This window comes from Emys orbicularis, chromosome 3 (genome assembly GCF_028017835.1).
Source record: "Emys orbicularis isolate rEmyOrb1 chromosome 3, rEmyOrb1.hap1, whole genome shotgun sequence".
In the NCBI taxonomy this organism is placed as follows: Eukaryota; Metazoa; Chordata; order Testudines; family Emydidae; genus Emys; species Emys orbicularis.
This window is the reverse complement of record NC_088685.1, coordinates 47,089,839-47,112,571: the sequence shown is the minus strand read 5'-3', so window position 1 is coordinate 47,112,571 and position 22,733 is coordinate 47,089,839. Positions and strand designations below refer to the sequence as shown.

Genomic DNA, 22,733 nt, shown 5'->3' with positions numbered 1-22,733 from the left:
CCCCTGACTCCCAGCTTCTCCTCCCACAAAAATTTCCCCACCAGTTGCTGTCCCAGCCCGTCAGGGTAAGCAGCTGGCATGCCGGGACACTTTGTTTACTTAGGTTTACCTCCATGCCTGCGGACGCTCGAGGTAAACAAACCATCTCAGCCCACCAGCGGCTTATCCTGATGGCTCGGGAGCCAAAGTTTGCTGACCCCTGAATTATAGGGTCGGCTTATGAATGGGTTATAAAAATTTTCCATTTTTACTTATTCATCTTGTGGGGGTCGGCTTATAAACGAACTGGCTTATGATCGAGTATATACGATACTTAAATTTTGCTTTTGACAAACTTGTAAAATATTATCTTAGCCAAACCAAAAATACCCATGTAGCCCTCAAAACACATGCATTACTCAAGAGATTACATGATCTTTCCATCGTCATCATCTCCTCACCTCATCCTCTTTGATCTTTTATTGTTCTTGTCAACTTAATTCTCTGAGGCAGGTACTCTGTTTAAGGTTCCATCCATGTGTATGGCACCACAATTAATCACTCTAATAGAGGATGCAGGAAGATTACTAGCATCTTGAAATCTTTTGGTGGGGTTCAAACTGACACTAGTCTGTCAGAAGACAACTCATATTGGGAAAGCTGTATTGCACAAATTATAGTGTTGGACTTGAAAATGAAAGAGCTTCTTGGGACATGTAGAGATTGAGCATCTGTCAACCAACTTCACCATGCACCAGGGCCACTCATCCCAAAACACAATTAAAGACTTTGCTAAAAGTTAAGAATGTGTTTTGCAAAGGATGAAGAAAGCAGGTGTTTAAAAATGTTTTTTTATATAAGTTACCTTCCCAAATGACTAAGAAATCTGATGAGGTTTCTAACCATCAGAGGAGTGAAGGTCTGGAACAGCCTTCCAGGGGGAGTTGTGGGGGCAAAAGACATATCTGGCTTCAAGACTAAGCTTGATAAGCTTATGGAGGGGATGGTATAATGAGATTGGTCTTTGACTATTAGTGGTAAATATGCCAAATGGCTTGTGATGGGATGTTAGACGGGTTGGGATCTGAGTTACTACAGAGAATTCTTTCCTGGGTGTCTGGCTGGTGAATCTTGCCCACATGCTCAGGGTTTAGCTGATCGCCATATTTGGGGTTGGGAAGGAATTTTCCTCCCGGGTAGATTGGCAGAGGCCCTGGGGGTTTTTCACCTTCCTCTGCAGCGTGGGGCACAGGTCACTTGCTGGAAGATTCTCTGCACCTTGAAGTCTTTAAACCATGATTTGAGGACTTCAATGGCTCAGACACAGGTTTGATACAGGAGTGGGTGGGTGAGATTCTGTAGCCTGCGTTGTGTAGGAGGTCAGACTAGATGATCATAATGGTCCCTTCTGACCTTAAAGTCTATGATTCTTTGTGCAAATTTACTGCTGGCTGCCAGAGTGAGTGATATCAAAAGTATCATTAACAGATGGACCAAAAACTGTATTTTGCTACTTGTGCTGTCATCCACGGTCAGAGAACCTTGAAAATCAGCAGCTCAGAATTCTCAAGACCTCAATGTAATTATAGCCTGAACTGTCTACATGAAATAACACCTTCTTATTCAACAGATCTACTCCGTGTTAATTGTGAGTCACATTTGCTTTTGCAACAAATTATTATATCACCATGGACCTAGGAGCACTAGTCATGGACCACATCCCCATTGTGCTAGGCACTGTACAAACAGATCAAAGATGGTCCCTGCTCCCAAAAGCTTACAATCTAAGTATAAGACTAGAGACAACTGATGGATACAGACATACAGATTGTTTCTTTGTACTCCCCACAATGAGACAACATTGATCTGCATGATAGGAAGTGGTCTGAGCACACCAATGGTCTAATCATTGTCAAGTTTTTCACAGGTATCATGGCAAAGAAGAATTTGAAGGAGGTAACTTTGGGAGCTCCTCTCAACCATGAGGGACAGCATAGTAGAAAGCATGAAGGTACTTGTTTGAAAATTTAACAAGTGGGCAAGAGAGGCTGGCATCATGGGCCAATCAGAGGTGATGATAACATCTTCATAGTAAAAGAAAGATAAAGTAAGGTGGGCATAGGTCAAGAAGGGCATGGAAGTTAAGACAAGTATGCAACAGAGAAGGCGAGGAATGCAAAAAGAGGGGCATGACATGAGTTGTGTGCTTTTATTTGTAGAACAAAAAAATGTTAATAATTATTACTTTTTTTTATATAGAGCTTTTATCCAAAGTACTTTACAATAGTTAGCTAACATTACAAACAACATTTGGAAAGATCATTAAGTGGTCCACCGAGATCCTCAGCAATTTTGAAGTGGTCCACGAAAAAAAAGTTTGAGAACCACTGACCTAAGTAATCAAGGCTACAAGGAATAGCCAATATGGATTTGTCAAGAAGGGTATGTCTACACTGGCAGACTTACAGTGCTGCTCAGAAGAGAAACCGCTGTTGTGTGTTCACACTGTCAGCTGCCTGTGCAATAGCATGTTCACACTTGCAGTGGTATTCGGAGCACTGCTCTCTGGGCAGCTATCCCACAGAGCAGCTCTTCCTCTTCTGATGCTAAGAGTTGTGGGAAGGCAGAGGGGGGTCACAGGTCCTGGGTCCTGTCCCAATGCCCCGCGATTCATTGCTTCGCATCCCAGCAATCCCTGTGCTTCCGTCCGCATTTGGCGCCATCTTTAACGGTTTGTGTACTACGCACTCTGCCTCTTCGGTCTGCAGGAATGGATCCCGAACTGTTGACCAGTATGCTGCTTGCTCTGACTGACACGTCAGGAGTGGCAGTGGAGTTATTCCTTAAATTACAAAGGCAAGAGGAGTGCAATATTGATCTTGCCACGCTTAGTAGCTACGACACAAGATTGCTTGTGGCATTCATGGAGGTGCTGACCACAGTGGAACGCCGCTTTTGGGCTCGGGAAACAAGCAGAGTGGTAGGATCACATCATCATGCGTGTCTGGGATGACGAGCAGTGGCTGCAGAACTTTCAGATGAGGAAAGCCACATTCATGGAACTGTGTGATGAGCTCGCCCCAGCCCTGCGGCACAAGGACACGAGAATAAGAGCTGCCCTGCCGTTGGAGAAGTGCGTGGCATTTGCACTGTGGAAGCTGGCTACTCCAGACTGCTACCGATTGGTCACTAACCAGTTCGGAGTGGGAAAGTCAACTGTTGGACTTGTGTTGATGGAAGTGTGCAGGGCCATTAATCGCATCCTGCTCCGAAAGACCATGACTCTGGGCAACGTGTGTGACACTGTGGATGGTTTTGCACAAATGGGCTTCCCTAACTGCAGAGAGGCGATAGATGGCACGCATATTCCAATTCTGGCACCAGACCACCTAGCCACTGAGTACATTAATCGGAAGGGGTATTTCTCTATGGTTCTCCAGGCGCTTGTGGATCACCTTGGGCGTTTCACAGACGTTAACGCAAGCTGGTCTGGAAAGGTGCATGACACATGCATCTTTTGGAACACTGGCCTGTTCAGGAAGCTGCAAGCAGGGACTTTCTTCCTGGACCAGAAGATCACCATAGGGGAAGTCGAAATACCCATTGTGATCCTAGGAGACCACGCCTACCCCTTAATACTATGGCTTATGAAGCCATACATGGGGCACCTTGACAGCAGCAAGGAGCGTCAACAACAGGCTGAGCAAGTGCAGAATGACTGTTGAGTGTGCTTTTGGCCGTTTAAAGGCCCACTGGCACCGCCTAGATGGGAAGCCTAGATGACAATATTCCTATCCTTATAGCCGCGTGCTGTATGCTCCATAATATTTGTGAAGGGAAGGGTGAAAGCTTCACTCAGGGATGGACCACTGAGGCTTAGCACCTGGAGGCTGAGTTTGAACAGGCAGAGACCACGGCTATTAGAGGGGCGCAGCGCAGGGCAATAAGGATCAGGGATGCCTTGAGGCAGCAATTTGAAGCTGAAAGCCAAATATTTGTTACTATGCAGTGCTTGTAATGCTAGGAGGTGATTGTGATTGGTGCAGACAATGCAATATGAAGGTTTAAGATAATTGTTGCTTTGCAGGGCTCTGTTTGCTTTCAATTAATAGAATAAAGATTGCTTTCAAACCAAGACAATTCTTTATTTAAAAAACAACAACCAGAGGAGAGAGACAAACAAAAATACCCATCAGCACTGAGGGGGATGGGAGAAGGAAGGGTCAGAGGACTGTTAAAGATTTGTGTATGTCCAGGAATCATATCCAACCTTCTCCTTTGGAGTACAGTGCAGCAGGTACTGTACTTCAGCAAGGCTAAACTGCAGAGGGATGGGCGTTGAGTGCAGTGGGTATTGGGAGTCCGCAGTGTTGGACTGTGACAGGGGAGGAGTGGAATGCCGCGGGTACAGATTGGAGCCAGGAGGTTGATAAGAGTGTGTTGGCAGTGTCTGGGGGGCACACGGGAAAGAGTTTTGTGACAGCGGCTGCAGGGGAGGGTGGGCGCACAGTATATCACCTGTAGCAAAAAGAAAAAAAAAACCTCCATCATCCAGAAACAACCATAGATAAGTTTGTGATAAGAACCAGCAGATTACAAAAAGGGGTAATTGATGAAAAAACTGCCCGGTTTGTTTATGCAACAAATTCTCCTTTCCGTATGATTGAGAACCCACACTTCATTAACATGGTTCAAGTCATTAAGACCAGGATACAGTCCACCCAACAGAGCAGATGTCACAGGCAAATTGCTGGATAACGTGTATGAAAGAGAAATTGAGCAGTGTGCAAAAGGTCTAGAGGGTAAAATTGTTAACCTGCGTCTTGATGGGTGGAGCAATATCCACAATGACCCTGTTGTATGTGCTTGTGTGACAAGAGAAGGGGGGAATGTCTTCCTTACAGAAACAATTGATACATCAGGAAATGCGCACACAGCAGAATACTTACAAGAAGTAGCAGTAAAAGCTATAACAAACTGTGGAAAAAAAATTAAAATGTCTAGTACGCAGCTTGGTCACAGACAATGCTGCAAATGTATCAAGATGAGAAGAAATTATTTAAAAGAGAGTCCCAAGCCAGTAACATACGGTTGCAGTGCTCATTTGATGCACCTCCTAGCCAAAGACTACAGTGTGCCAGAAATAAAGGCTAATGTTGTTAAAATTGCAAAATACTTCCGTAACAACCACTTTGCACCAGCTGCTCTGAAAAACGTGGGAGGAATCAAGCTAACTCTCCCACAAGACGTGTGATGGAACTCAGTAGTGGACTGTTTTGAGCACTATATCAAGAACTGGCCTAATCTGATGAGTTTGTGAACAAAATCGTGAAAAAATAGATAGCACTGTCACAGCCAAAGTTCTCAACATTGGGGCTTAAGAGAAATGTTGAACACATGCTGAGTACCCTGAAGCCTATTTCTGTAGCCTTGAACAAAATGCAGGGAAATAGCTGTTTTATTGCTGATGCTGTTGAAATTTGGAAGGAACTGAGTCAGATCTTAAAAAGAGAAATATGCAATGAGAGTGTTAAATTACAAGCATTAAAAAAACAAATGAGACAAGCACTATCTCCAGCTCATTTTCTTGCAAATATTCTCACCTCTATATATTATTTCTCAATACTCGGTACCAGGGTCAAACCTTAACTGCTGAAGAAGAGGAGTTGGCTATGACATGGACATCCAGCAATCATCCCTCCATAATACCAACTATAATAAACTCCAGAGCTAAGGGTGAACCATTCAAGAAATATATGTTTGCTGATGATGTTTTAAAGAAAGTCACACCAGTGAACTGGAGGAAGTCACTTAAGCACTTGGATTCAGAGACTACTGAAGTGATAATTTCACTTTTAACAGCAGTTGCTTCTTCTGCCAGTGTAGAAAGAATATTTTCTTCCTTTGGACTAATTCATTCCAAATTGAGAAATCGTTTGGGACCTGAAAAAGCAGGAAAGCTTGTTTTTCTTTTCCAGATTATGAACAAACAGGAAAATGAAGGTGAAGACGACTGAGTTAGCTGCAGAAGCCAATATTTTAAGTTTCTCATGTTGACCTGGCTGACATAGTCAATTTAATTTTGTTTTTTTAATATTTCATTTAACTATTTTAGTAAAAAACTAATTTAAAAAAAATTGAATGTTTAACTAAATTCAAAAATTCATATGTTTGTTTTGTTAAAATATTATATGTTTGCTGTTGAAGAAAAAATCCAGAATACATAACTTTGTTGTTTTAGTTAAATAAAACAATTTAAATGTCTTTTCTGGTGATGTTCTCCTAATACAGCATGGCAAGAAAGTCCTCCAAATATTAATGATTAACCTGTTGAATTGGAGATAGTTCACCTCTCAATGACTTCATAAATATCTGCTTCAATTACCTTTGGTAAATGAAATAACCAAACAATCATTAATTTTCTGATATAGCTGTAAAACTAATCTGAAAAGTTTTCAAAATAAATCACTTTAAAAATGTATAGTGTGTACCTTCTAAAAATGAAGCCTACATCTATCTCTGAGTTGTGAAGAACACGTATTAAGGTTATAACAACCAACAAGAATGCACTTTTATGTAGAAATCCATGATTAAATCGAGTCTTCCTGACTAGTGATTTAAATCAAATCCACCCTGCCTGGGACACCAGAATCCAGCATGATGCCACTGTGCCTTCTTTATTCTAATCCCAAGAGCTGTCCTGACCAGACCAGGCAAGAGAGAGGGACCCAGATGACACCTCCTCCAGCCCTGACTAAATCCCAAACACCAACTGGAACGTGAGACTGGCTGCTCCCAACACCCGAAGTGTCCTTTTCCTTCCCTACTTTATTTCTTCTGTTTCCTATCTCTATCCTTTTTCCCTTCTGCTTACTAAGAGAGTCCGACTTAGCTGGCCAAGACTTTATATTTTCTAACACTGCTGTAACCCTGTGGCCAGAAAGAAAGCTAAATGCAGTGCCCTAAAGAGCACAATTCTGGTAAAACTTTGAGTGGCTAATAAGACCACTGCGGTGCCTGTCTTTTTCCAGCAGCGAGATTGCAAGTGAAAATCAACACCAGAGACAGAAGCTGCATTTGCTATTTTTGCTGTTCTTTCCTCTGCCCTCTTTTGTCATTTTGTCTTCTAAAAAACAGAATCAAGCTGCAACAGCAGCTTCAGGGTACCTCAACCAACTTTTGCTCCTTTGCACAAAAAGGACAGTTATAATCTTTAATGCCACCTAAAAGGATGTCAAACAAGTTTTTCCCTTATAAAAATTCTCTATAGCTAAAGGAAAATGAACATTGGATATGGTTAAAATGAAAGCCTTAACACTTTATATTTCAAATTCTTAAACTGTTTTTCCTTTTTTTTAAACCAAAGTTAAAAAAAATGGGTTTCCCATGGTCCTAAGCAGGCTGAAGTCTGTATATTAAACCCTGAACTTTTAAAAAAACTGTTCAATGTTGGACAGTTTCAGGGTCATGTTAACTTCTTTGGGCTCATTTATTCCATTTAAATTAATACAACAGGTTTCTATCCTAGGTCCTGTACTATTTTCTTTAATGACCTGGATAACAACATGGAGTGTGCGCTTATAAAATGTACAGATGACACCAAGCTGGGAGGGGCTGCCAGCACTTTGGAGGACAGAATTAGAATTCAAACCAACCTTGACACATTGGAAAACTGTCTGAATCAACAAAATGAAATTAAATAAAAACAAGTGCAAAGTATGCAGTGTTGTTATAGCCATGTCGGTCCCAGCATATTAGAAAGAGAAAGTGGATGAGGTAATATCTTTTATTGGACCAACTTTTGTTGGTGAGAGAGACAAGCTTTCACAAAGCTCTTCTTCAGGTCTGGGGAAATTAGGCCTGGTCTACACTACAGAGTTAGGTCAACCTAACTCTGTAAGCGTTCACACTATAATGTTGCTCCCGCCAATGTAAGTCGCCCGCTGCACTGACCTTATAACTTCACCTCTGCAAGAGGCATAGATCGTAGGTCAACATAGTTAGGTCGACGCAGAGTCAGCGTAGACACTGCATTGACTGTTCCAGCTGTCAGCCCCAGAGCTCCACAGTGCCCCACATGGTCAGTTAAATCGGTGGAAGGGCTCCTAGTGAGGATGAGCACCACCAACAGAAGTAGCGTGGACATGAAAAACCAATTTAATTACTGAGGTGGCTGTACGTCAACATAACTTAAGTCGACTTAATTTTGTAGTGTAGACTTGCCCTTAGAGCAGGCCTGCACAACTCATAAAGCGGCGAGGGCCATATTACTCCAAAGAAAACAGCTGAGGGCCGAAACCCCCCGGCCCCGCGGAAACACCCTCCCCCCAGCACCGCCCAGCCCCGCGGAAACAAACCCTCCTTCCCCAGCACCGCCCCGCCGAAACAGCTAAGGTTTGGGGGGGAGGGTGTGTGATACTTTATTAAGAATTTTTCAATTAAATCAAACAATTTTTTAAATTATTTTAATTTTTTTTATTAATCATGGAAAAATTAAAAACATCTGTTCCGTTGAAAGAAAACATTTGTACTTTTCATAATTACCTTGCAAATGTAATGAGAAATATTACATCTCTTTTCGGCAACAAGCTTCTCGCATTTGGGGGTCATATTTGAAGTGGATATTTTCATAATGTCTTCCAAATGGTCGTCAGTCAGAGAAGATCGTTGCTTGTTTTTATTCATGTTCATGATGGAAAATGTTTGTTCACATATGTAAGTGCGTCCAAAAATGCTGAACGTTTTCAGTGCAACTTCATTGTCCAGACTTTTGTAGAAGTCCCGCAAGCTGCTTTCGCTGTGCTTATTTCGGTAAACTGCTGAACACTGAAGTTCAATAACCTCCAACTGCAAATCTAGTGGCACTTCCTCTGGATCCACAGAAAAGGGATCTGCAATCAGCTTCAACTGGACGTCTTCTTCTTTAGACAAAGTAAGTCTTCTGTCAAATTCTTCAATCAAAAGAATGATGTGCTTTGCGTATTTTTCTCCTAACTCAGCGTGTTTGTGCTGAGGGATACGCTGTGCACAAGTGGGAAAGTGACACATTTCACCTTTTGACAGCTGACTTCTGAAAAGTTTCAATTTCATTTTGAAAGCTTTCACTGCTGCACACATTTGAAATATAAGTTGATTTTTTCCCTGAAGTTGAATGTTGAGATCATTCAGGTGTGCTGTAATATCACAAAAGAAAAAGAGATCTTGATTCCAGGACTCATTTTCAAGCTCTGGGAATTTTATTGGCCCATTTTCTAGGAATTTTGCTACCTCCTCTTTCAAAGCAACAAAACGCTGGAGCACTCTTCCTCGACTCAACCACCTCACTTCTGTATGGTAGATTAAGTCATTGCACTCGGTGTCTACCCCTTCAAGAAAGGCTCGAAATGTCCTATGTTTTAGTCCTCTAGAACGCATGTAGTTTACAATGGAAACTACCACTGACATTACATGCTCAAATTTTAAGACTTTGCTACACAAAACCTGCTGATGCATAATGCAGTGATGTTTGGTTATTTCTCTCCCGATCAATTCTTCAAGAAGAGTAACTGCTCCAACATTTTTTTGGCACATAGCTGGAGCACCATCAGTACAAATGGCCACCAAGTTTGTGAAATCTAATCCCGACTTATCATTCGTGCACTTTATCACTTCACTGGAGATTTCTTTTCCGGTTGTGCAACCCGTCATGGAGCACATGCCAGCAAGTTCTTCAGTAATTTCAAATTTCAGAGTAGCAGCCGTGTTAGTCTGTATCCGCAAAAAGAACAGGAGTACTTGTGGCACCTTAGAGACTAATAAATTTGTTAGTCTCTAAGGTGCCACAAGTACTCCTGTTCTTTTTTTTAGTAATTTCAAAGTTTTTATCAATACCTCTAATAAAAATAAGAAGTTGGGCGGTGTCTTTTAAATCGGTGCTTTCATCCATAGCTAGGGAGTAAAAGCAGAATTCACTGACTCTCTGCTTTAACTGATCACTTAAACTGGTAGAAATGTCAGCTATTCTTCTCCGTACAGTCATGCGTGATAGACTGACATTCTCAAATATTCCCCTCTTTTCTGGACATAACTCAGATACAGCAATCAACATACACTTTTTTAATAACTCGCCTTCTGTCAAGCATTTCCCAGCAGCAGCAATTTCCTTAGAAATTTTAAAGCTTACTTTAGTAACTGTATCGTTCTCAGTGCTCACTTTCTTGAAAATTTGCTGTTCTCTACTAAGGGTTTTTCGCTAAACTGGCTGCCTTAATTATTTTTTCATTTGGGCTCAATTTGGCGAGATTGGGATGCTTAGTTTCAAAGTGCCACCGAAGGAACGGCTAACGTTTCGCGACACACGAGGCACAGTATTTTGTCTTTGGAAATAGTATATAAGTATTTATTCGTCCATTCAGTGTTGAAAACTCTGTGCTCTGATTCTATTTTTCTCTTTTACTTTTCACTCATGGTATCCATTATGAAGCTCAAGATTTTGTTGAATAAATTCACACACAAGGGAAACACTCACAGTCACACACAAAGAGAAGAGATATCTCACGGCATGGCACACTAGCAAGGCACTGACGGTGTGTGGAAGCCTGTAGGTCCAGGGGTCACTATATTACTGCACACAGCAGTCAATCAATGCGGTTGTAGATAAATCTCTGCATTATGCATTTTTGTATAACTTTTATATGACTTTGTATTGAACCTTGGTACTATGTTATAGCGGGCTCCTAAGATAGTATAATTAAGGTAAAAGAAAAATTTCTTCTGTGCAAATTTTTGAAGCAGAGTTCAAATTTGTGTGCCATGAGGCAAATGCGCCCAAGTGAGTAAAATGCTTATACATTTAAAAAGTTTTAATTTGCAATTTGTGTCAATTTATATGGGTTTTCAGATAGACATCATAAGTAAAAAAAGAAAAACAAAAGTGTGTGTTTTAAATTGAAAATTTTCCTAAAAAATATCAATAAATGATTCACTACAATTTTTGAGAAGTCGTCTGCTTCAGAGATAAAATGTGCTATTTATTATGTATTTTGATGTGCTGAATTCAAATATGACAATTAAAATAACTGATTGGCTACTGTTTCTAAGATATTTAAGTTTTTACATTTTATGTCTATGTATATTGTGTAGATAGTAGAGTTTTAATCATAAATTGTAAACCTAGGTCTTTTCATGTGTTTATGGTTGCTTTACATGATAAGATTTCACCTGTCCTGTTTCTGTAACACTTTAAAAATCAGCAAAAGGGTTATATAAATAAAATTTATTATGAAACAAAAGGCAAAAAACTATTCTGTACATAGTTTAGTCCTATTCAGTGTCTACTCGGCACTTCTTGGCTTGTCTCTTGTATTCATTAAATTCATCTCTTGTCACTGTCCAGCAATAGTCTGCAAGCATTGATGGGCTCCATTTGCCCTGATAGCATTTCTCCATTGTTGCAATGTCCTGGTGAAATCACTCGCCGTGCTCGTCGCTCACTGCTCCACAGTTTGGTGGAAAAAAATCTAGATGAGAATGCAAAAAAATGTATCCTTAGTGACATGTTGCAACCAAGGCTTTTGTATGCCTTGAGGAGGTTTTCCACCAACAACCTGTAGTTGTCTGCCTTGTTCTTTCCGAGAAAATTTATTGCCACTAACTGGAAGGCTTTCCATGCTGTCTTTTCCTTGCCACGCAGTGCATGGTCAAATGCATCATCTCGAAGAAGTTCACGAATCTGAGGACCAACAAAGACACCTTCCTTTATCTTAGCTTCACTTAACCTTGGAAATTTTCCACGGAGGTACTTGAAAGCTGCTTGTGTTTTGTCAATGGCCTTGACAAAGTTCTTCATCAGACCCAGCTTGATGTGTAAGGGTGGTAACAAAATCTTCCTTGATTCAACAAGTGGTGGATGCTGAACACTTTTCCTCCCAGGCTCCAATGACTGTCGGAGTGGCCAATCTTTCTTGATGTAGTGGGAATCTCTTGCACGACTATCCCATTCGCAGAGAAAACAGCAGTACTTTGTGTATCCAGTCTGCAGACCAAGCAAGAGAGCAACAACCTTCAAATCGCCACAAAGCTGCCACTGATGTTGGTCATAGTTTATGCACCTCAAAATTTGTTTCATGTTGTCATAGGTTTCCTTCATATGGACTGCATGACCAACTGGAATTGATGGCAAAACATTGCCATTATGCAGTAAAACAGCTTTAAGACTCGTCTTCGATGAATCAATGAACGGTCTCCACTCATCTGGATTGTGAACGATGTTGAGGTTCTGCCATCACACCATCGATGTTGTTGCAGGCTACAAGATCACCTTCCATGAAGAAGAATGGGACAAGATCCTTTTGACGGTCACGGAACATGGAAACCCTAACATCACCTGCCAGGAGATTCCACTGCTGTAGTCTGGAGCCCAACAGCTCTGCCTTACTCTTGGGTAGTTCCAAATCCCTGACAAGGTCATTCAGTTCACCTTGTGTTATGAGGTGTGGTTCAGAGGAGGAGGATGGGAGAAAATGTGGGTCCTGTGACATTGATGGTTCAGGACCAGAAGTTTCATCCTCTTCCTCTTCCTCATCTGACTCGAGTGAGAATGATTCTGGTGCATCAGGAACCGGCAGTCCTTCTCCGTGGGGTACTGGGCGTATAGCTGATGGAATGTTTGGATAATGCACAGTCCACTTTTTCTTCTTTGACACACCTTTCCCAACTGGAGGCACCATGCAGAAGTAACAATTGCTGGGATGATCTGTTGGCTCTCTCCAAATCATTGGCACTGCAAAAGGCATAGATTTCCTTTTCCTGTTCAACCACCGGTGAAGATTTGTTGCACAAGTGTTGCAGCATATGTGTGGGGCCCACCTCTTGTCCTGATCTCCAATTTTGCAGCCAAAATAAAGGTGATAGGCTTTCTTAACCATAGTGGTTATACTGTGCTTTTGTGATGCAAAAGTCACTTCACCACAAACATAGCAGAAGTTATCTGCACTGTTTACACAAGTACGAGGCATCTCTGCTCACTTTGGCTAAACAGAAATGTGTCCCTTTGCAAAATCAAACACTGACAAATAAGAGAGCACGACACTGTATGATTTCTAGAGCTGATATAGGGCAATTTGTTCAGCAGAGTGATGTAAGCTTCGTTATGATTGCATCATCCATGACTTCTAGGAATAACATGATCCAATTCATATCATGTATGACGCAATACCAGCTTCAGATTGCATCATTCATTGTTTTGCCTAAAAAACAAGTACTGTCCAAACCCAGTCATAGATTTATTCATAGATCCAGTCAAAGATGTATTTTAGTCATTTCTGGTTTAAATTGAGATCCCTTCCCTTTATAACTCACTTATCCTCCGCCATTCCCAAGTCAAGGGTCGTATATACTGACCCAATAGCATATCTTGAAAACTAGAGCCAATCAACAATTTTAAGCATCATTTTCGTTCTCAGTGACCCAGAATTAGTAAAGTTTGACTACATTTATTTCAGAAGCATTTTGGCTGTAGAGCAGTGTTATCAGCCAAGAGTAAGATATGTAATTACAAATGCATTTTAATTTCCTTATTGGTCGAAATGTCAAAGACGGCTAAACTAACCTTACTGTTTTTCCCTGCGATCTTTTTAATTTGCCCATTCAATATAAACTCTGTCCAGATCTATCAGTCCTCAATCCAGCTGGTAACTCTTAATACACATCAGCACCCCACATAGAACCCCCCACTCACTAGTTTCCCAATACACACAGATTTCTCCTCTCTCCCTCCCAGTGTCCTTCCCCACAGCCCCACCACCACAACTAAACAATGCCCCACACAGACCCCCAGTGCCCTGACACACACAGATCTCCCTCACTGCCCAGCACCCCCCAACAGGCCCCCACTGCCTAGCACCCCAAAACACACAAACCTCCCCCACTGCCCAGCGCCCTCCACACCCTCACAGCCCAGCACCCCCCGCACATCTCCCAGACACTCACTCCACCACACCCTTCCCCCTTCCCTGGCCGCACTCACCAGCCCTGCTGGGAGGTCTCTGGCTCCTAGGGTGAGAGCGGCAAGGGGAGTCTCCAGTGGTGAGCGGGAGCTGGTTCGCACCGGTTCGCGGGAACCAGTTGTTAAATTTAGAAGCCCTTTTAGAACCAGTTGTCCTGCGCGGGACAACCGGTTCTAAAAGGGCTTCTAAATTTAACAACCGGTAAGTTGAAGTGACCAGGACCGTAGCTGGGGGGGAGCAGAGGGAGCGGCTGCTCCCCCTGAGCACATTATCCAAAAGTGGCGCCTTAGGAGCCGACCCCATGGGTGCTCCAGCTCTCCACCCCGCTCCCTGGCCCCAGCTCACCTCCGCTCCGCCTCTGAACACTCTGCCCCGCTTCTCCCCCTCCCCCCCCGCTTCCCGTGAATCAGCTGTTCGCGCGGGAAGCCTGGGAGGGCAGAGAAGCAAGCGGTGGCTTCGCGCTCAAGCCCAGGGAGGCGGAGATGGAGTGGAGGTGAGCTGGGGTGGGGGGAGCCGCCCGCGCCACAGCAGGTAACCCGGGGGGAGGGGCGTGGAGGGGAACCGCTCCCCGCCCCAGGTCACCTCTGCTCCGCCTCCCTGGGCCTGAGCGCGAAGCCGCCGCTTGCTTCTCAGCCCTCCCAGGCTTCCGGCGCGAACAGCTGATTCGCGGGAAGCGGGGGGGCTGCAAGCTCAGCCTGACCCGGTGCTCCAGGCACTGCATGGTGGCGGCGTGGCCCGGCTCCAGCCGAGCAGCGCGGCTGTAGCGCCTCCAGCCACCTCCAGGCAGCGCGGTAAGGGAGCAGGGAGGGGGTGTTGGATAGAGGGCAGGGGAGTTCAGGGGGGTGGATAGGGGTCGGGGCGGTCAGATGGCAGGGAACAGGGGGATTGAATGGGGGCAAGGGTCCCGGGGGGCAGTCAGGAAGGAGCAGGGGTTGGATGGGGCGGTGGGAGGCAGTCAAGGGCAGGGGTTCCAAGGGTGGTCAGGGGACAGGGAGAAGGGGTGGTTGGATAGGGAATCAGGAGAGGAGTTGGATGGGGCGGCGGAGGGCAGTCAGGGGACAGGGAAGGGGGGTGGATGGGGCAGGGGTCCCGGGGGGGGGGCATCAAGGAACGCAGGGGGTTGGATGGGGCAGGAGTCCCGGGGGAGGTGGGCCAAAAAGCACTCAGGACAGGGGCGGTGGCTGAGCCCCGTGTCCCGCTGGGGGGGGGGGCGAGGGCTCCGTGCCCGTGTCCCGCTTGGGGCAGTGGGGAGGGGCAGCGGCGCGCGAGGGCTCCGTGTCCTGCTTGAGGCCTGGGGGGTGCGGCGCCGCGCGCGGGCTCCGTGTCCCACTTGGGGCCGGGGGGGGTGTGTGGAGGCGCGGCGGCGCGCGAGGGCTCCATCCCCGTGTCCCGCTTGGGGCGGGGGGGGGTGGAGGCGTGGCGGCGCGCAAGGGCTCCATCCCCGTGTCCTGCTTGGGGCGGGGGGGTGGAGGCACGGCGGCGCGCAAGGGCTCCATCCTCGTGTCCCGCTTGGGGCGGGGGGGGCGGCAGCGCGCGAGGGCTCCATCCCCGTGTCCCGCTTGGGGCGGGGGGGGGGGGGGTGGAGGCGCGGCAGCGCGCGAGGGCTCCATCCCCGTGTCCCGCTTGGGGCGGGGGGGGTGGAGGCACGGCGGCGCGCAAGGGCTCCATCCCCGTGTCCCGCTTGGGGCGGGGGGGGGGGGTGGAGGCGCGGCAGCGCGCGAGGGCTCCCTGCCCGTGTCCCGCTTGGGGCAGGGGGGCCGGTGACGCGCAAGGGCGCAAAAATATCCTTGCGCCGGCGTTGGGTGGGGGGCGCCTGAAAGCCCCACCCCCGCAGGTCTGATTGGGCTGGACTCAGCCGCCCGCATTGCTGGCTCCTGTCGGCGGGTAGGCACGCCACCAGGAGCTGCCCCAGGAAGCGCCGCCACGCCAGCCTCGGGACTTTGTGTGCGTGGGGTTTGGAATCCCCCCGCGCAGGGCCGGCTCTAGGATTTTTGCAGCCCAAAGCAAAAACAATTTTGGCCGCCCCCCCCGCCCCCCCCTGTTTTTTAATTACCCCACCCCCGGCCCCGCCTCAACTCCGCCCCTTCCCTGCCTCCTCCCCCCAGGCTCTCAAGCCTGGGAGGGAGGGGGAGAAGTGGCGCCCGCGCCGCGGCCACTCGGAGTGTCCCCCCCCTCCGAGGTTTGAGAGCCTGGGAGGGAGGGGGAGACCCCGAGCGGCCGCGGCGCGCGAAACAGCTGATTCGCGCACCGCTGCTCCCCCTCCCTCCCAGGCTTGAGAGCTTGAGAGCCTGGGAGGGAGGGCGAGTAGCGGCGCGCGAGCGGCAGCAGCAGCGGAGGTGAGCTAGGGCGGCCGGGGCACATTTTTAGGGGCGGCATTTACGCGCCGGCCATGCAGCCCCTAAAAATGTGCCGCCCCAAGCACCAGCTTGTTTTGCTGGTGCCTAGCACAGTGACCCCCCGCGGGCCGCACAGTGACCCCCCACGGGCCGCATGCGGCCCGCGGGCTGTATGTTGTGCAGGCCTGCCTTAGAGTGTCACAGCTCAATAGATATCGTGACAGATTGATATTGTGCCTTTAATGTTGTCTCTGAGAAACTGCCAGCTCTCCTGAACTCCTTTTTGTAGGCTGACTGAAACAGAGAAGTCATAGGAAGGTTCCATCAGCTTAGAGTCAAGCTGGGATCTTTCCTTCTTTCACATTGTCACCAGTTAATAGAGATTCCATAGCCCGTACTATCAATGACATGTGCCAACCCCTTTAATAGACTTGCACAGGTGTCTAATTGTAATTTAGTAAACAATTTTTCTGATTCACATGAAAGATAGTACCAAGCGCACTCTCTTAGATGCAGAGCCCATGCATCTGGGCTTTGCTGGGCTAACATGAGTAAACAGTAGGTTTCCCTTTCTACTCCAGGCCTGTCTCCTTCCGTTCAAACTAAAATCTCAGCCTGTCCCTCTGACATATCCTCATAGATGTCTAGCCTCCGGTTCAAGCTCAGCATGGCTAAAAAATGAGGGGGAAATCTGGAGTTAAACATTTTTACACTTGAAAACCAAACACATTAGAGATATTCACCACTGAAACACATACATAGAATCCCCCAATACTATTTTTACAGCCACTTTTCAGAGCAGTGCCACACTAGTAGGGATGTTGGCAGGATGGTGGGTTGACAAGGTTAGAGGTAAGACTGTGGTGCATGGTCTGGGATTTATGATAGTTATAGCAATGACAAGGTGGGTGAAAGTTCGTGGAAGAGTACTGGATATGTCCTGGTAAGCAGCTTAGCTTTTCTTTTCCTTGCTTTTGTGGGTTTGTGTCAAGTATGTTGTGTTTAGCCAGCCTAACTGCTTCACAACAACGTGTTTTTTGGTATACTACTATATAATAGGGTTTAACACATTTCCCATCTGCCATACACATTCATGAATTTGAGTGATGGTAGCAGTATTGACTCTTACAACATCCCTCCTAGATTAACCCATACATACAAGGAGACATACATGACAAATAGAATATGCAAGCAACAGTCTGAGAGGGAACTTTGCCCTCCTGATTCATTTACAAGAAAATTATTTCCTTACTTTTGCTCCCATATCCAGAAGTTGTTGTGCAAACGTTTTTGAATAATTCTCTGTTCTGTTGGATGACCATACTTCTACATATGCTGAAACACCTGGGGAACAAAAGCTGTGTATTAGCATGTGCTTTTGTCTATGTATATTGAAAAAAACTTGCTCAAGTCTCTTTTAAGACCAGATTCTGCCACCCTTACTCGTACAGAGTAGTAACTTACTCTGCAAGAAGTGTCACTGTGGGTAAGCTTATCACCAGCAATTACATGTGTTTAATAAACTTAACACCATGCATCAGCAACAGAAGGCATTTTTTTTTTTTTTTTAAGACTGGTTTAGAAGGGCTGCTAGAATTTTAGTAAAACTGAAACTGACAAGTTTGGCGAATACATTCCCATGGTTGGCCAGTTCAGCCTGGTAAGAGCATGAAAGTACAGCTAAATCTGGCCTTCCAAATGACCCAGATGCTTTTGTCTGACTTGTATCTCAGACGTGCCAAAAAGCCAATCACAAAGTTTAAATGGATATTAAATATGGGGCTTAAAACAGGACGGTCTCCAGCATTTATTTCCTGATCAACCTCTATCTCTTTTTTTAAACTTATGTTCTTAGGTATTTATACGGTCCCCCAGTAACATGGCATCTGAGCACCTCAGTCTCTTTTTTTTTTTTTTTTTTTAATGTATTTATCCTCACAGCATCCCTATGAGATAGGAAAATACTATTACATCCATTTTATTGATAGTGAGGTGAGGCACAGAGAAATTGAGAAATTTGCCCAATGTTACACATGTAGTCTGCAGAGCTGTAGCGAATTGAATCCAGGTTCCAGACTAGCACCCTTACCAATAGACCATCCTTAGCCTCCAAAAAATTAAGGTGTCAAGAGTTTCTCCTTGGCCTCCTTTTCTCAGGCTTGCTCCACAAGTTGAGCATAATGATAAGCTACATGTTTTATCTAAATTGTTCCAAGCTAAACTCAAGAATTATTCTGAAATATAACCAGCCACTTGCCAATACTGCAGAAAAGGAAGTGGTTGCATCATTTGCCACAACAGTAGCATCCAACAAGGACACGTTTGTCATATGACATGTCCATATCCAACAAGGACACTAAACTGGGAGGAGTGGTAGATACGCTGGAGGGTAGGGATAGGATACAGAGGGACCTAGACAAATTAGAGGATTGGGCAAAAAGAAATCTGATGAGGTTCAACAAGGACAAGTACAGAGTCCTGCACTTAGGACGGAAGAATCCCATGCACTGCTACAGACTAGGGACCGAGTGGCTAGGCAGCAGTTCTGCAGAAACTAGGCGTTACAGTGGACGAGAAGCTGGATATGAGTCAACAGTGTGCCCTTGTTGCCAAGAAGGCTAACAGCATTTTAGACCGTATAAGTAGGAGCACTGCCAGCAGATTGAGGGACATGATCATTCCTCTCTATTTGGCATTGGTGAGGCCTCATATAGAGTACTGTGTCCAGTTTTGGGCCCCACACTACAAGAAGGATGTGGAAAAATTGAAAAGAGTCCAGCAGAGGGCAACAAAAATGATTAGGGGGCTGGAGCACATGACTTATGAGGAGAGGCTGAGGGAACTGGGATTATTATTTAGTCTGCAGAAGAGAAGAATGAGGGGGGATTTGATAGCTGCATTCAACTACCTGAAAGGGGGTTCCAAAGAGGATGGATCTAGACCAGAGGTGGCCAAACAATGGCCTGTAGGACCCTCTTGCCCGGCCCCTGAGCTCCTGGCCCGGGAGGGTAGCCCCCGGCCCCTCCCCTGCTGTTCTCAGTCCCCCACAGCCTCAGCTCACTGTGCCGCCAGTTCAATGCTCTGGGCAGCGGGGCTGTGAGCTCCTGGGGCACCGCAGCTGCAGAGCCCGGCCTGACCCGGTGCTCTGTGCTGCGCGGTGGCATGGCTGGCTCCAGCTGGTCGGCACGGCTGTAGCACCGCCAGCCACCAGTGCTCCAGGCATCGTGGTAAGGGGGCGGGGTGGATAGAGAGCAGGGGAGTTCAGGGGTGGTGGTCAGGGGGCAGGGGTGTGGAAGGGATCAGGGCAGTCAGAGGGCGGGGAACGGGGGTTGAATGGGGGTAGGGGTGGCAGGGGGGCAGTCAGGAAGGAGGGGGGTTGGATGGGGGGCAGTCAGGGGCAGGGGTTCCAGGGGCAGTCAGGGGACAGGAGTGGCTGGATGGGGCAGGGGTCCCGGGGGGGCAGTCAGGAATGAGAGGAGAGGTTGGATGAGGCAGTCGGGCAGCAGTCGGGCGGGGGTTCATGGAGTGATCAGGGGACAGGGAACGGGGGGGTGTGGATAGGACAAGGGTCCGTGGGGGGCCATCAAGGGGCGGGGGCCGGGCCACGCCTGGCTGTTTGGGGAGGCACAGCCTCCTCTAACCGTCCCTCCATACAATTTTGGAAACCCGATGCGGCCCTCAGGCCAAAAAGTTTGCCCGCCCCGATCTAGACTGTTCTAGACTGTTGCAGTGGGGGAGGTTTAGGTTGGATATTAGGAAAAAAAATTTCACTAGAAGGGTGGTGAAGCACTGGAATGGATTACCTAGGGAGGTGGTGGAATTCCTTCCTTAGAGGTTTTTAAGGTCAGGCTTGACAAAGCCCTGGCTGGGATGATTTAGTTGGGGATTGGTCCTGCTTTGAGCAGGGGATTGGACTAGATGACCTCCTGAGGTCCCTTCCAACCCTGATATTCTATTATTTTATTACAGGTGGCATCCACTATGGGCCAGATGCTATCAGGGTTGGACATTCAGGCTAATTGGCCCCTAACTGGCAAGTGAACGTTCTATTTTAGGGAAGTGACAACAAATCCTTTATACTTTTATTCTTTATGCTTCCAGGCGTACTTCAGCTTCTACTGTCATGGCACTATCTCTGAGCATGTCTAGACAAGCAAACTTAGCACGTATAGTATAGACAGGGTTTGGGAATTTTTACTACTATTTCATGAAGACTTACTCAGTAGTTTTCATGATATAGTGGTATACAATGTTATAGTGTTTATATACTAGTGCTTATTGTTTTACCGCTGCTAACAGTGAAGCTGCACCATTGCAGGCAGCTGCTGAAATAGAGATTTTATTTTTGCTCATGTAAATAAGGTCTAAGGGACTCTTACATGAAATGAGGTGTTCACAACAGTGTAGCAGTTTCCCTTCCCCTACTTACACCAGGCTAGAAGTGCCTTCCAGTCACCACAAACACAGCTCAGAGAGCAGCTGCAGGAGTAACAACTCCCACCCTGACCCTACTTTGGAAAATGTATCAATTTTCCAGCAACAGTACAGTCGCACCAGTACTTGCAATGGTGTGTTAATGTAGCACAACTCAGGGATTTTCTCCACATCATGAAAACCATACAGCAGGTTTTAGGGTGACCAGGTGTCCGGTTTACGACTGGAACACCCAGTCGAAAACGGACCCTGGTGGCTCCGGTAAGCACCGCCGAACCGGCTGTTAAAAGTCCAGTCGGCAGAGCTAATGCAGGCTAGTCCCTACCTGTCCTGGCTCCGTGTTGCGCCCCAGAAGCAGCCAACAGGTCCGGCTCCTAGGCCGGGGGAGAGGCCCCCATGGGACTCCACATGCTGCCCCCGCCCCGAGCACTGGCTCCGCACTTCCATTGGTCAGGAACCACGGTCAATGGAAGCTGCGGAGGCGGTGCCTGCAGGCGAGAGCAGCGTGCAGAGCCGCCTGATGCGCCACCACCTAAGAGCCGGACCTGCTGGTTGCTTCCGGGGCGCAACCCCCTTCCCCAGCCCAGTGAAAGTGAGTGAGGGTGGGGGAGAGGGAATGGAGTGAGTGGGGGGCGTGGCCTTGGGGAAGGGGCAGGGCTAGGGTGTTCGTGCTTGTGTGATTAGAAAATTGGCAACCCTAGCAGGTTTTCGTAATCTGATGGCAAAAACACCCCCATCCGATCTACACTACTGCTTAAGGCACTCATCACAGCTACATTGCTGATAGAGAATGGTTACAACATTTTCAAATGTAAACAAGGCCCAACTGTCTTGTTGGCCAGGACAAGAGGGTTTTAATACAAGTTTGCCAGGAAACTGTGAAAATGACAGGGAAACTGGTGGGACGAAAGAAACAGTTCAAATGGGTGCAACAGAGGATGTGTCTTCACTAGGAGAAAAGGTGTGTTCTTAAGTTACCTAACTCCAAGTAAAGTCCTAGCAAAGACAAGATGGGTGAGGTAATATCTTTTAATGGACCAACTTCTGTTGATGAGAGAGACAAAAAAAACTGAATAGCAAGCCCTGAAAATCTGGACAGAAAATGGGGAATATAAAGGGAACCAATAACCTCCCCACCCCCAGGGGAACTACCCTCCTCTCCTCCAAGAGCTGCCAACTCTCCCCCCCCTTCCCCCCAGCTACCCTCCTCCCCTCCAGGAGCTAACTCCCCCCCCCCGCACCCTCCTCCCCTCCTAGAGCTGCTAACCAAACCCCCCCCACACACACACCCTTCTCCAGCTACCCTCCTCCTCCTAGAGCTGCTAACTCTCCCCCCCCCACTATCCTCCTCTCCTCCTAGAGCTGCTAACTCCCCCCTCCCCCTCCTGGAGCTAACTCTCTCCCCCCCCGCCACCCTCCTCCCTTCCTAGAGCTACCCTCCCCGCCCCCGCTACCCTCCTGGAGCTGTTAACCACTCCCCCCCCCACACACACACCCTTCTCCAGCTACCCTCCTCCTCCTAGAGCTGCTAACTCCCCCCTCCCCCCCAGCTATCCTCCTCTCCTCCTGGAGCTGCTAACTCCCCCCCAGCTACCCTCCTCGTGGAGGAGCAGCAGCTGTTATCTCCCCCCGCCTCCGGAGCTGCCCCCACACGCTGGCAAACAGGCCCACAAGGCGGCTTGGTACCTTCCAGGATAGGCTCCATGTTGCCCGCTCGGGGCCGGTCGCGCTCAGTGCTACGCTACGACCGGATCAGCTCCGCCGTCTCCCGCCGCAGTTCAAACCGCTTCCGGCCCAGCCCGGCCGACAGCGCCTGCGCACTGCGCTCGCCCCGCCCCTCCCCTGGCCCAAGGGAGACTCGCGCGTGGCGGGGCTGCCTGAAAAGAGCTGGGGGGGAAGCAGGGTCGGTAACGGGAGTTTTCTGGCGGTCCAGTGCTGGGGGGATTGCGGGGGGAGGCAGGGGAGCCCAGTGGGGAGCGGGGGGGGGGGGTCAGTGCCG

The 22,733-nt window shown here is 47.3% G+C and overlaps 1 protein-coding gene across 1 annotated transcript in view; it reads right to left on the bottom strand.

The window, feature by feature from the left end:
• MCPH1 (microcephalin 1) overlaps window positions 1-22,439 on the bottom strand; it is a 249,499-nt gene extending 227,060 nt beyond the window's left edge. Inside the window, exons 1-3 of the mRNA XM_065401927.1 lie at window positions 22,421-22,439; window positions 21,713-21,778; window positions 17,553-17,644 (exon numbers count right to left, since the gene is read on the bottom strand). Of these exons, the coding sequence (XP_065257999.1) occupies window positions 17,553-17,644; window positions 21,713-21,778; window positions 22,421-22,439 (177 nt within the window). The remainder of the gene's footprint in view (window positions 1-17,552; window positions 17,645-21,712; window positions 21,779-22,420) is intronic.
• Window positions 22,440-22,733: the final 294 nt, after the last annotated feature.